Here is a 14,164-nt window from a genome sequence, read left to right as displayed (position 1 = left end):
CCCCTCCCCAAATGCTCGTCCCCTATTCGCAGCAGGCGTGCCAGCGGGCAGACAGGGCCATCATTCAGCTGCTTCCTCTTCTGCTCGGCTAAACTCTGGGGCTAAAGTGCAGACGGCAGCGAGATCAGCGAGGTGCGCGCTCACAGACACGTGCAATAACACACTCGGGAAAAAAAAACAAGCTACATCGCACAAACACATTTCCCTCTATTTTACACTAAATCTCTCTGTTTCACTTACTAACTAATTCCCTCTCACTCACACTCACTCACACACACACACACAAATCTCCTGCGGCAAAGCCGTGGCATTGGGCCAGAGCTCTCATCTACATGGGGCCGAGCTGGTACCTTGATGGTGGCTTGTTAGGCAGGCCAACACAAATTTCATTAACCCCAAGGTTAACACACTGCGGACTTGTGTTTTTCCAGCGCTTTCGCTCACCTTCCAACCTAGCCTCCCTTCATCGCGCAGGCTTATAGCCACATTTGTTAATCTTACATGCACTTGTGGTTTGTGAAATGCACGGTGGGTATGTGAATGTAACACATCCGGAGTGTGAAATATTTTAGATAAATAATTCAATTAAATAATAGTAAATAAATACTTCTGGCTGCACTGTGCATTTGCTTTAGCATTAGAAAAAACATTGAAAAACACAAAATCACTAAAAGGAGGACTAAAGCGTTAATGAGCGAGAGATTACAAGGACATCACTTCAGAAATGCACAAAAATGACTGCAGAGACATATTCAATACAAGCTAATGCGTATAAGAAGAGCGTGAGGTATTATCCTCCTCTTCGTTAGCCCCTTTGTTGTCTCCACCTCCACCACACAGGTCCTACAGTATCTGGGCACACAGAGGAAGATGCAGTGCGAGTTGTTATGGGAGCATCTTTCATCCCGGCTGTGGAATCACCCAGAAGGAGAGATTTACTGGGTTGGTCAGATAAGCAGATTCATGGGTGAGAATCTGACAGCCCACATCCCAGCTCCCCAGACAAAAGCTAACAATGGACTGACTGCCACATGCGTAAAGGCCCTTAACATGAAATCCCACATCAGAGATACATTTCAAACGTCATGACTGAGTCATATATATAATGCAGTTTCTCTTTGTCAGTATTGTCGCCTCTAATCACCAAGAAATATGCACAGATTATACTGCAAGATTCCACTTTTCAGTTTTATACTGAAGAAAAATCTGGGTTTATAGTATCAGAAATATTTTTGTTAAGCCAGCCAAACAGTATAGCTCTAAAGAATATAAATCACCACATTAGTAGAGCTACGATTTCATAATTCAGCGCTTTCAGAATGTCTTCCCCCTCCCCTCCATTTTCATCTGATTAACAGAGCTCCTCCGCAGTGATATAAGGGCCCAGCATTCCTAAATAGAAGTAATCTTTGAAAGCAGCACCACCCAGCTGGGTTCAGATGTGTCCCCAGTCAAACATCAAATCACTTTGTTGATGCAGACTTGCAGACTGCACCCACGCTGGGCGCAGTGTAAAAGCTGCTAAACGCACCTTAGATATACAACATGACTACCTGGGAAATAGTTTTTTGTTAAGTAAAGCAGTTTGCTTATGTCTTTTTGTTCTTTTCTTCCGTCCTCCATTAACAACTGTTCTGTTTCATTGAAGGGGCAAGTTGGCACTGAGCAGCTGCATTATTCACAAACATGAAATGGCAATTGATGATATTCATTGTTGCATGAATAAATGATAACATGAAAAAGGTGCTGTGTACGTCACACACACACACACACACACACACACACACACACACACACACACACACACACACACCCACACACCCACACACACCCACACACAGACCAAGTTGGCAGAGTTGTTCTGGCCGAGGTGAAGCCGGCCGACCGTGAGAACCACAGGAGCTAAAATTAGGAAAAGTGACATCGGAGGGCATGGTTACCATGACAGCGAGCCAGCCCGAGGGTGTTGCTGTTGAGACACAACAATCCAAATCCAACTTGATACTGGACTGCAACTATATCCAAGTGTTTTAATGTGAATGTGTGCGTGTGTGTGGTTCTTTGAGTCAGTTGTACCTTCCTCTCAGGAGGTTTTAGTACAATACAGTGATGCTGCTTCCACAAGTTGAGTGCTTTATTTTTAGCCTCTCTGTGGATATTCAGCGCATTCAAGCTTCCTCAAAACCTGTGAATCCATCGGCCTTGAAAAGATAAGCTTGAAACATCCCACCAGCCCAGCACGTTCCTCTCCCATATGTTGTCTCCATGGGCAACCAAGCAGCCAATCTGTCGAGGCCCCTGAGACTTCCCCTTCCGACTTATCCCTTCAAAGAGGTGATGATGTGAAGCGTGTGTGTGTTTAATGTGACATTTCACAAATATAGAGGCAAATTAGTTGTGTGTTTGTGTGGGTGTGATTACGTGTATGCATATGTGTGTGCCTCCACATGTAATCATAGTTAATCAATAGAGGCCTGTATGCAGCAGCCAGTCTCCTCCTCCTCCTCCTCCTCCTCCTCCTCCTCCTCCTCCTCCTCCTCCTCTCCTCCTCCTCCTCTTCCTCCTCCTCCTCTTCTGTGGACCTGTTGATGCTGGAAAACAGGGGAGCTGTTGTACAACTGGGTGGCCGCATAAATGTGGCACTCATCTAATATGCACCGCAGCACTGCCTGCCAGCACACTTCCTCATTGAAATTCTGATTAAATAAGGCTAGTCTGGCCAGTGTGCAATCTGAAAACTATTTAATTATATCTTTCTGGCTGTGGCCATCATCAAAGTACCAACAGCTACCTTGGCTTTTAAGAAAAGATAAATAAATGTCCCAAGAAACACCCACACATCCACAAAGGTCCCATTAGTATGGCTCATTCTGCTGTAGTTACATTGATGTATTTGGTCTACTCAAGGTGTTCTCTTCAAGCAGAGGCGTTTCACAGGGCAGGGTAACTTCAACTTCTGGAGTTTTGAAAAAAATGTAAGTTCCTCACTTCTCAAACTACCGTTCACATGTGCCATTATCTCCCAGATAGTGGATCCTTTGTTCCCTCAACTTTCTATAAAATCTCAAAAACTGTGAGTGCCCTGCATCCCCATGCAATCACCAGTCCATCACACAGCTCCATCCTGTACTGAATAATTTAGTGTCAGAAAAAGATGGTCCATTTCAATATGTCTGCCACTGGCTTGGTGCTTTGAATGATGACAATTCGGCATCAAAATGACCTGATGACACCTCTGCGTAATTGACTTCTTTGCCCACCAACCACAGTGTGATATTAACGACCACATATGACTTCTGAGTAATGAAGTGTCCGTCAGCCTATTCAAATAAGTATGTAGTTCATAGTTTCCATTATATAATCTCGGTAATACACTGGTTGGGTGAGTAATGTCATAGCTCAATCCGACCCATACAAAACACTTTAAACCTCGGATGTAAATGTCACTAGCCGGGTAAAATAAACCCTCCTCCTCGCAGCTTGGTCAAGGGAATCAACATCTGCTTTCCTTTCACTGCCGCACCCAGATTCCTGCCAGCCAGTCCACAGAGTCCAACCAGAGACTTTCCCTTCCATGACTGTATTCCCACATAGTTGTGTCTTCTGTATGTCTCCGCCACGATACACACGAAGAGATTCATGCCCAATGCACATTAGTGCCAATTGCAAAGAGCAGTTGCAGCTGCTGGATCTGATGCACCAAAAAGGTAGCGATGCCCCAATAAGAGGAGACGACAAAGCAAGTTGCAAACGTGTCACCGAGTAGAAAATGTATTCAACGGGTTGGTTAGGTCTTAAGGAGACGCACAATGTGTTTCTATGAGATACGTTAAACGCATTACAAAAGAGCGTTTGTTTGCCATGGCGACTCTGCGGGGCGCAATTAAAAAGACCTCTTCTCAAAGTCTCCGGCCTCTGCTCCGTCATTATGTTGAGCCACTCAAGCAAGGTAAGAAGGCTCGAGTTTGAAACACTTCACAGACTGTCTGTAAAACAATCTGCTCAGAAGTAAACTGTCTTCGACACACTTTGCAAGTCATTATTCACAATTAGATAGATGCAGCCTCAATGGGGCACTTTATGCAAAGATGTTTATATTTCTCATAAGTCTGATGGTCATGTGCCAATAAGACATTATCCAGAGGACGCAGAGCAAGCAGCAATCTGTCTGAGACGTGTGCTCTGTGAGGATTGGACTGAGATCAATCCAATTTCCTCCAAAATAGGGACAAGCGGAGAGTAGAAATGTGACAAATTATAATTGCATATTCCAATAAGGGAGGACTGAGGCTGAAATTTAAATGACATAATTTCTACCTGCCCCACCTCGGTGTTAAGAATCAATGAAGATTTTTGTGTGGAGAGAATACTGCCAGCCTGATATGAATATTTACACACTTCATGGAGCCCCATTTTCAGTAATGGCTACATCTCACTTAGAAACCCTTGGTGCGAGGGGGGACATGTTATTCATAAGAGGTTAAGTGAGTTGACCTGCTCAGATGCCTTCGAAATGGAAGACAGTCAATTAGACACGCAGACCAGCAAAACAGCAAAACAGCTTCCTTCCTCGACAGACGGCCACAGCAGAGGAGTCACAAAGACCGACTGTTACTGGAACCTTTAAGACGAAGAGCACAGTCATATCGAAAATATCAGCGTTCAACAGGCTCAGTGTTTGTAGTGCTTCTGTGCAAGTCATAAGAGAAATCAGCAGCAACGGTGCAGCAAAGGAAAAAAAAAAAAACACAAAGCATGTGTGGAGCAATAAATCTGCATGAATAGGAAGACTAAGAGTGACTATTCATTACATCGACTAAAGTATATGTGTATGTGTGATGCAATATTGTGAGCGCCTGTCCAATATGGTGCAATGCAACATATATAGATAGCCCTTTAATAAATACGGCCTATATGAGGCTTAGAACATACATTTTTTGTTGACTTTTCTTTATCAAATCATCTCGCTTAGCTGCAGTTACCAAATGCAACGAGCCAGAGCGGCAGCCTTCAGTCTGATTCAGAACTCATATCATCATCATCATAATAATCGGGTAACAAAATCTAGTCTGTCACTGGGAAAACCCCACGTCTGAGATCAGAGACAACAAAATGATCCCGGTGTGTCAGTGAACCGTGTGTGTAGGTGTGTGTGTGTGTGTGTGCACTTTGTACACTCTTCAAGGACATCATAATCATTGGGTATAACTTTACACAGACAGCTGCAGGAGATAAGAGTACACCAGCGCCCCATGATGAATGTGTAGTAGGAAGTGGCACGTTACTTCACCCAGCACCTCGAGGAAGTGTTTCTTTCATTGATCACTGTTATTCCCGTACAATACTCTGCATCATCCACTGTTACAGCCAGCCGTTCATGCTGTGCACAGTGGCTGACCGCAATCAAGCATTGGTAATAAGCAGTGTCACAGCAGCAGGTGGAGCGCTGCCTCCCTTGTGCTTCCCAACCCGATATTTTTCCAAGTCTGACTGGCATGCCTGTGACCTCTGAAGCCACCTTTATGAACAGCCCTTTGATTATTCATGTTGAAGGCGGGGGTCTGGCTTTCGACCTGGCCCGACACCGCGGTGCTCTTTACTTAGCCCGGAGAAGGAAGCCATTGTTAATTTATGACACACTGTGTTAATTCTTCTCTGGTCCTTCCCCTCACACTCCCCAAGGGACAACAATCATATATGTGGAAGTCAGTAGTTGTTTCAGGGGCACATTTGTCATAAAGTGATGCACCCAACAATGTTCAGAAAGTGACTTTGTGTCTGCAGTGTTTATACTGAGCTCATTGGAAGTTTTGGTATCCGACACCTGTGATATTTTCCTTAGATCTGGAACTGTGGTGAATTTATGGTGGTCTTTATATTATGTCTCCTTAACATTCTTATTATATTCATTCAGGAGCTCACAGCACTGAGTGGTGACCGTTATAGTGATGTTACACTCTAGTTTACGGCGTTGCCTCCTGGGGCATCATCACAGTATTCATAAGGGCAGTTAAATGTCCTTTTTAAATGTCTTTAGAGGCTGATAGCTCCTCTCCAAAAGGCAAGAGTCGAATAGACACCGTTCCTCTCAGCAAAGCCTACCTTTTCCGTAGTTAAAGTGGAGTTTGATGGTCTTGCCCTGGTTGATGTGCAGGTAGGTGAACCACACGGCGGAGGTGAGCAGTACCAGCAGCAGCAGAAGCTTGAACTGCTTCCGGATCTTCTTCACGGGGAAGCGCAGCATCCTGGCTCAAACATCCTCCGGTAGCCGCCCGGTAGATAGTCAAAACGGGTCCGGGGGAAAAGTGCTCAATCGGGCGCTGCTGTGTGCGTGTATGTGTGTGTGCGTGTGTTTTTGTCCCTCTCCCGGTCACAGCGGCGGCATCACAGGCAGCGAGTAAACAGGGAGCGGACTACAGCCTCAAAGCGCGTCTCATTCCCTCGGATCCACGCGCTGACAGCTGCGCCAAACTCGCCGTGTCCTCAGATCTGGGTCCAAGCACCTCTGTGGCCGGCATTGCTTATGAATGCAACCCGGTTCCCTCCTTTGCCCTATGAATAGCGGAGCTTGTAAACAGGCGTCCCTACTGCTGGGGTTTCCAGGCGGGGAAAAGGCTGCAGATCAAAACAAGATGCTAAATTCAGTTAAGAGTGTGACCGAGAGAACAAAATAGCAGTCCGGAGATAATCTACACAAATCCCCTGTAGCTCAAGCCTTTGCTGACACCGCGACGCTGATTATGTTATCGGCTACTCAAGGATCATCCCCGGCCATGGGATTTAGCGCAAAGTACCAAAGAGCAAGAAGAGACATTTAGTTTTCATGAGAGGTGATCGGACGGAGCATCTCGGTCTCCGCCGAGAGGAAACACTTCCTTGCAGAAAGACAGACGGACGGAGGCTCTCTGCTCCTTCCAAATGACTACACAAATTAAATTAAAAAAGGCCGTGAGTGAAATATGGCACAGGCTGATGCCGGTGAAACTCCTCACAAAATGGCCAGTGTGGAGGTAACCTGCTTCAGGGAAAGGTTAAGGTGGCGAAAACAGAAATGTCACAGCCCGCTGAGCTCCATCTATTGTTAAACACAGCTGAAACTGAGACTCTGGCTTCCGATCCAGGGCAGCGGATTCAGATGGAGCGCGTTTTTATTTAAGTCCCAGGAGAGGAGGGGCGATCAGCTGTCATCCCCATACTCGGGCTGGTTTGAAGCCCCGCGAGGAGTAAATACTAAACCCATGTAGATTAAAAACTGCGAATGCTCCATGGCAGCGTAGCAATAGAAGAGGCTTGATAGAAGAAGAAAAGAAGAAGAAGAAAAAAACTCAGATGTGAATGTCCGATTCGCGGTCCGGGGAACTGACGTCCATGTGCTCCGTGTTGGTCCGCGATATCACGGCAGGTGTTTCACCCGATTCCTCCTCCCGAAGTGCCTGCGTTGTCCGAGTCCACCGAGGCAATAATAACCGAACCATCCGAGATTAAACTAATAAACACGGTTGTGTGTTCGCTGGCGGCGATGCACTAGCCTTGTGTTGTTATTCTTTCATGAGCTTTTTTCCCTTTAAAACGCCGCAATAGCATCGTCCAACCCGCTTGTCGCCGCGCGCGGGGACAGAAACCAGCTGAGCTCCAGAGAGCGGGTCGCGCAGAAACCAGCAGCACGCAGTGATGTAACCAGGAAAGAACATGGTTTTGTTTTTGCTACAATGAAACACGTAAACGGTATCTCCTTTCACTGCACGGCTCAGTACGCCCATCAATTGAGCATCTTGACGGTGCAGAGCAACCTAACCTGGGCGGATGGGGAATGGCAAGTCCGGCGTCCAATTACAACCCCGCAAAGGCTTCTGGGGAGGCGGGACCACAACGTTTGGCCTCACCGTTACTTGGCACCAGTATGATCCGTCATCCAATAGACGGTCGCGAAGCCTGAAACTTGTTAAGCTTTCCTTTTTTTTTTGCCCTTTCCCACCCGGGATTGAAGGCCCCATGCTAATTTTGATCATTAATGATGAATCGCTGTTCAGGTAACGGAGGAGCAACTCAAGAAATGAAGCTGCTGTCATTTGGATCATTGATCGAAATACCGTGTGTGCTCAGAAATACTCGTGTTGTGTCTAAACAGACACTTTCTAAAATAATTGGCTTCTAGGAATAGTCATTCCTCATAGCAGCTCTCTACATCACACCGTGCAATTCATAGACTGAGGATGATAATGTATTGTATATTTGTATTTGTCCCACATAAACTTAAATAGATGCATTTTGATAAAGGGGACTTGTTGGTTCAGTCTTCCGATCACTTGTGTCAGAGGTAATGGTGAGTCCGTATCATTTAGAAAGATAATCACCTCCAGTCTGATATTCAAAGTGAAGGTGACAACATTATGCTTTATATTTCACAATTCAATTTGGTTGAATTATCATTCCTTAAATTGACTTTGCAGTTCATTGCACAGCTAGTTACAAATGTGCATCGTGCGTGTGTGCGTGCGTGTGCGTGTGTCTGTGTGTGTGTAGTGACACCCTGCAGACGAAGTCAGGACACGCGCTTGACTGCCACCCTCTGGTCAAAGATAAAAGAGCAATGACTTCATTAGGAAAGTTGGTTGTGTTTCTGTCTTATGAGATGAAACACAAGTATAGAAATGACAAGTTTATTTGCCTTTATATTCCACCTCATCATCCACAAAACTACTGTCTAGTCATATTTATTTGATCTGTTAGTCCTATTCAAACGTCTGCTAAAGGGCTTGTATTTCAAGATTTTGGGGGTGGGGGGACCAAAATATTAGAATTCAACTGAATTCAGATATTTAAAACATGTGCTCAGGTTCACAACCACAAGGATAATAGTAGTTTGACAAATATCAATACTAGAGATGTATAACATACTGTGTATAGTTAGTATGTGGTATGTAGAAATGGGACACTGAGAATAATAAAGCTATAAATTGTCAAATGTAACAAGAGATTGTGGAAGATGTCGGTCAGGCACAGCCTGTATACACCCACACAGCCCTGAGTGAGAAGATGTATCATCAGGCAGATTGAGTGAAAATACCTGTGAGCCTTTAATATAAAATGCAAGAAAAGAGGAAAAATATCTAAAAGTATCATTCAGGAGGACATGCGTCAAATATGAGGACGTGCGTCAAATATGTGGTTCATCCCCAGTTTAATACCAGTCCAATCATCCAGATGTAGCTCTGATAAGCTATTGAGGCCATTATGAATCTAGATACAGGATACAGGGCACAAAACCTGGCCGATAAGAATATGACCTCAATTTAGTTTGTCCCAGCTGTGCCTTCTGAATCAGTCGGACCACAAACCATAATCCTCTGTCTCCGTGGATTAATAATGTAATCTTCAGTGCAAACACTGAGCGTAAATTAAAAGCTTAGGTATTCATCTGGGTCTTATTGAAATGAGTACTTAGTGAATCACCTCAGCCGAGCACCATTTACGCTGAAACAAAAACTTCAAGGCATTCACCTTGCTCGGGCTGTTGCAGGGACAACTGGCGGTATTTCATCACACACCTGATTGGAAAGTCATTCAAAGTGTGTAATAAAATAGTTTTCATTTTTCCTTCTCTCTCTTGGCAGCAGGACATCATTATGGGCATTTTGAGGTCCTGCTTCTATTCTTCTTTATCTTTGATCCGACTTGTTGTTGTCAGACTGAAGACAAAACAAGTCTATTTTCTACTCAGTCGGTGTACCTCTGCTCCTCTGTTATTTCTGTTTCATCCAAGGGCAAGCAAGCATCCAATGCACAGCAAGGGACCTGCACACAATTAACTTGCATTGAACCTCGGCAGAAAGTTTCACACACTGCATATGGATCCATTTATTGGTGAGTACCACGGGGAGAGAAAAATTGGAGAATAGAAAGATTTTATTTGATCTGAACCACTTACATTCAGGTACACCTGCTTTTTTTAGTTAAAAAAGTAACTCGTGCTGTTTTCTCTCTCTGCCCCCTCTCTCTTTCATGCCTGCAGAACCATTTGGCAGCTGATAGATATACCACCCTCCAGGGATGTCCATGCTTGGATGAATCCAGGAGGAGGTGGTGTGCAGAGGTAGGATATGAACAAGAGGGAGACTGACAGAGCTATAGGGGAGCTGCTCTCTCCTGGTATTGCGGAGACCAGGCCCACAGGGAGGAGTGGATGCCCAGCTGGCCGTGGCAGGTGTCAAAATGTGGCACCGGAGTTATGATACCAGCGACCACAGCCGAGGGGGAGGAGGCATCGCGAGGGACTCAGTATGCAGAGAGCATCATCTCAGAGTGTGATGTTTGCATTTTGAGGAGAGAACATGTGCTGCAGACGAGCAAGAGAGGAGAAACTGGCCTCAAATTGAGGCTGCCCTCTCTTTAATAAGCAAAGCATCTGATCCTACACTTGCAGCTTGTTAAAATTCCTCTCCTTTTACAAATCCAAAACCCACTTGTCCGTCTTTGTCTATCTCTGCCCCGATGTCTGTCTGTCCCTCTGCCTTCCTCTCTTTCAGTCTCTGACGAGCATCCCTCCTCAGCCTCCTCCAGCCTTCCTCTTTCCTGGGCTGCACAGCAAGCAGCTCAGGCTTTGACGAGAGGTCTGAGCTAAAATGTCACAGGGATTAAGGGGTTTTGCCTCCTGCATCCTGCCGGATCAGTTCTGCCTGCCCTCTGCGCCTGAGCCTCCTCCTTCCCAAACAGGTGTGGAGTGGCATTTCTATCCGCTCCGCTGTGCCCTATCGGATTTCCTTCTGGGGAAATAGCATGTTTAGAGATGAGTGAGGAGGGAAAACGGGCAAAGTGCAGGGATCAGGAGGAATGAGGTGATCAGGGGAGAGGAGATGTTACTTGAGGGGAAGAGAAGAAATGGGAAAATGTGTTTTTCTAATTTTGGTTTAAAGGGAATATTCCTGCCGCAGTCGTCCAAATGGATATTCTCCACAAACAAATGAATGCAAAAACAAAGTTTCATAAGTTATAGTTTCCAAAGTTAAAAGTTAGAGAAGTAGACTTTAATAATTTACACATTCAGCCCCTCGCCCAGCATCACACACACACACACACACACACACACACACACACACACACACACACACACACACACACACACACACACACACAAAGTTTCATAAGTTATAGTTTCCGAAGTTAAAAGTTAGAGAAGTGGACTTTAATAATTTCCACATTCAGCCCTCGCACAGCATCACACACACACACACACACACACACACACACACACACACACACACACACACACACACACTGACAATGACAGACACATGCACTCTTCTGCAGCTGTTTCCTCCAAATACGGTTAGACAGATCTGAAAATTAAATCTCTCCAGAGATGTGCCGTTCAGAGGGAGTGTTTAACGTCACATGGCTACAGCTGCTGCCATATTAAACAGCAATCTGCAGGGTTTCCACTGACGGGGTCAACCAAACCTTTCGAGCAACAATCAACCATAAACTCTCCCCAGTCCGCCCTGAGCTTTCCCTCTCGGATCTGCAGCCATTGGAATTCTTTATTCTTCAAAGATCTCGTCAGTGGTGTTGTTGTGCATTGCCATAGTGAATTACACAGTAAGCTACATTCCCATCTGAATAGGTGAAGTGTCAACAGTAAACAACACAGCAACAATAAAAATAGCTCTGCTGCCAGTGTCATATTGGCTGTATCCATGTAAAATTGTGGCTTGTGGAGTTATAACGTGTTTGTTCTGATCAAGGAAGTACGCAATATCAAAAGACATCACACGTGTGATTTTTGTTGACAATCGTCGGGCCTTTTTTCGCAAAGCACAGATTGTCTTCATCAGGAAGCTACAGAAGAAGCTCAAAGCCCTGAGACTGAAGTGCGTATTGTAGCATTTCATCAGGAGTGAATATCCATGCTTGGCCTCTTTCTCAGATTGAGCGCTGAAAAAAAAAAAACAGCAGTCGCAGAAAAAATTCTACCATCTCATTCATTATGATTTGTGCTGTGAGTCTGAATGTGCTAAGAGAGAAATCTAGGTCATTTCTTCATCATTAGTATGCCAGCCAGGTGTAGTGCAAAGAGGATTAGAGGGAAGTAATGCCAATGAGGCTCTCTCTCTCTCTCTCTCTCTCTCTCTCTCTCTCTCTCTCTCTCTCTCTCTCTCTCTCTCTCTCTCCAAACAATCACACTTAAGTGCTACCTGCTGTCACCTCAAAGAGCATATCCATGACAAGTAGCCCAGACTTATAATAAAACATCCATGAATTACCCTGCTGCAATGATGAGCTGGTTGCAAGCCCATTAAACAAGGAATATTTCCTCAATTTCTGCTTTGACATAATAGGAGATCATAAAAGTCAGGGCCGGCACATTTAGTCTACAGGTACTCTACATGGGTGCTTGAAGTGTCTCCCCGGTGACTCCTCCTCCCAAAGACCAGAGTAGGAAAGTGTTGAATTCATCTAATGTGCAAACATATGAGCAGCAGTCATCATCGAAATGTGGAGAAGCTGGAGTAGTTTCTTATGAAGTTGATTTAGAGCAAAGAAGAATTCAACATTAGGGATGGAACGCTCCCAATATGAAATGCTTTTATTTGTTTAGTATTATTTGTAATTTGTGTTGCTACTTTAATCTATTTTTTATATATATATATATATATTGTTGTCTTTGTATGCCTGTTTGGGCTGGGAATACTATTTAACCATTTAAAAATACTGTAATGCAGTTATCTATCTAGCATCTGTTAGCTAATAACATGACAGTTGCATGTGAATGTCTTTTTTTTGTGACGCATGAACAAATAAAGTATTTGCTGTGAAAACTCAGAAGCTGCTTGACACCATCATGGCCTATAGAAATCTCAAGGAAGCACACAAATGAAGTATTTGTAGGTCAATTGCTGAATACAAATTCCTTCCTTGTAACCGCTCAGCAGCATGCATCACTTTTATATATGTAATATGTAGTAACATTAATAGGAACAATTGTTAACTATTTGCTGTGTGTCACTCAGAGATAACCAACAATTATTCATCTGTTTCAAGTAACTTATTTAAAGTTCTGGAGTCCCTTGTTATTTATTTAATATTTAGCAATTATTTCCTGGTTTGTTGTCCGTCATAATTATCCATGATTTTATTTACCTTATAAATTACCTCATAAATGCTACCAACACAAAAAATCAAACATGTTGCATCTTTGATTCGGTTAATCAAAAACATAATACACAAGTAACAGTGTAGAAGGTTGTATAAATATTCACTGTGAGGTTGAAATGGATTCTGCCAAAAAAAACAACATGAAGGAGATCATTGAAAATAGGATTTTATGTTTTCTTTTGTTAAAGTTTAAAGTAACTTATTTCACGAAGCATCTGTTGCCAACCCATTGCAGGTCTGAATACATTAAAACAGCAATGGCAGTCAATGTGTGGAGGAGGTTAACAATATGTGAGACAGGGAATATTCTTTCCTGACAGTTAAAGTTTTATTTAAATGTAATGTTACATTTGAATAAAAAACTTTTTTTAAACTATATGAACAAGACAAATTGCCAGATTTTCATCTCAAAAAAGAATGAGATTGAATCAGTGGACGGGTCTTCAGAGGTTTCCTAAATGTTAGGTGAATAGCTAGCCCCACTGTAACGTTACGTGGCTCCAATTTATACCATTTATGCCATGTCGACTGACTAGACGTCTGGCATGAAGACATCTTGAAGACACTCAACGCTACATTTTGAGGAGTTGAGCAGAAAACTCAAACTAGCTTAACATAACAACTCTCAGTAATGGCGGTGACTCAATTCAGTTTCAACATTGGCCCTAAACTCCAGATCTATCCCTGAGAACTGTCAAATTGCATTTACCTGGAGGGAGGGAGATGTTTGATTATCATTAATTAATCTATGTAACAACTTAACTACATTATATTATAATATGCAATATTTGCTGACACAGTATTTTAATTGTATCACCCAATGCATTTGTAACACAATATGCTATTGTACGAGGTCAGAACATAATTTTATAATATTAATTAATTAATTGTAATTTTAATATTACATGAATGACATAATGCTATCAAAATAGTTATTTAAAATCAATTATATATTACCGGTATATTGACCTTAAATTTAAAGAAATGATTATATTGTTCTAATACATATTCT

The 14,164-nt window shown here is 43.5% G+C and overlaps 1 protein-coding gene across 1 annotated transcript in view; it reads right to left on the bottom strand.

Annotated features, from left to right (window-relative positions):
- b4galnt4a (beta-1,4-N-acetyl-galactosaminyl transferase 4a) overlaps window positions 1-6,259 on the bottom strand; it is a gene marked incomplete at its 3' end in the record, with an annotated part of 125,543 nt that extends 119,284 nt beyond the window's left edge. Inside the window, exon 1 of the mRNA XM_079223866.1 lies at window positions 6,103-6,259. Coding sequence (XP_079079992.1) covers window positions 6,103-6,244 — 142 coding nt within the window. The 5' untranslated portion in view covers window positions 6,245-6,259. The remainder of the gene's footprint in view (window positions 1-6,102) is intronic.
- Window positions 6,260-14,164: the final 7,905 nt, after the last annotated feature.

This window comes from Taurulus bubalis, assembly GCF_910589615.1.
Source record: "Taurulus bubalis genome assembly, chromosome: 9".
Classification (NCBI taxonomy): Eukaryota; Metazoa; Chordata; class Actinopteri; order Perciformes; family Cottidae; genus Taurulus; species Taurulus bubalis.
The sequence above is the reverse complement of the archived record's forward strand: the minus strand, read 5'-3'. Positions and strand labels throughout refer to the sequence as shown.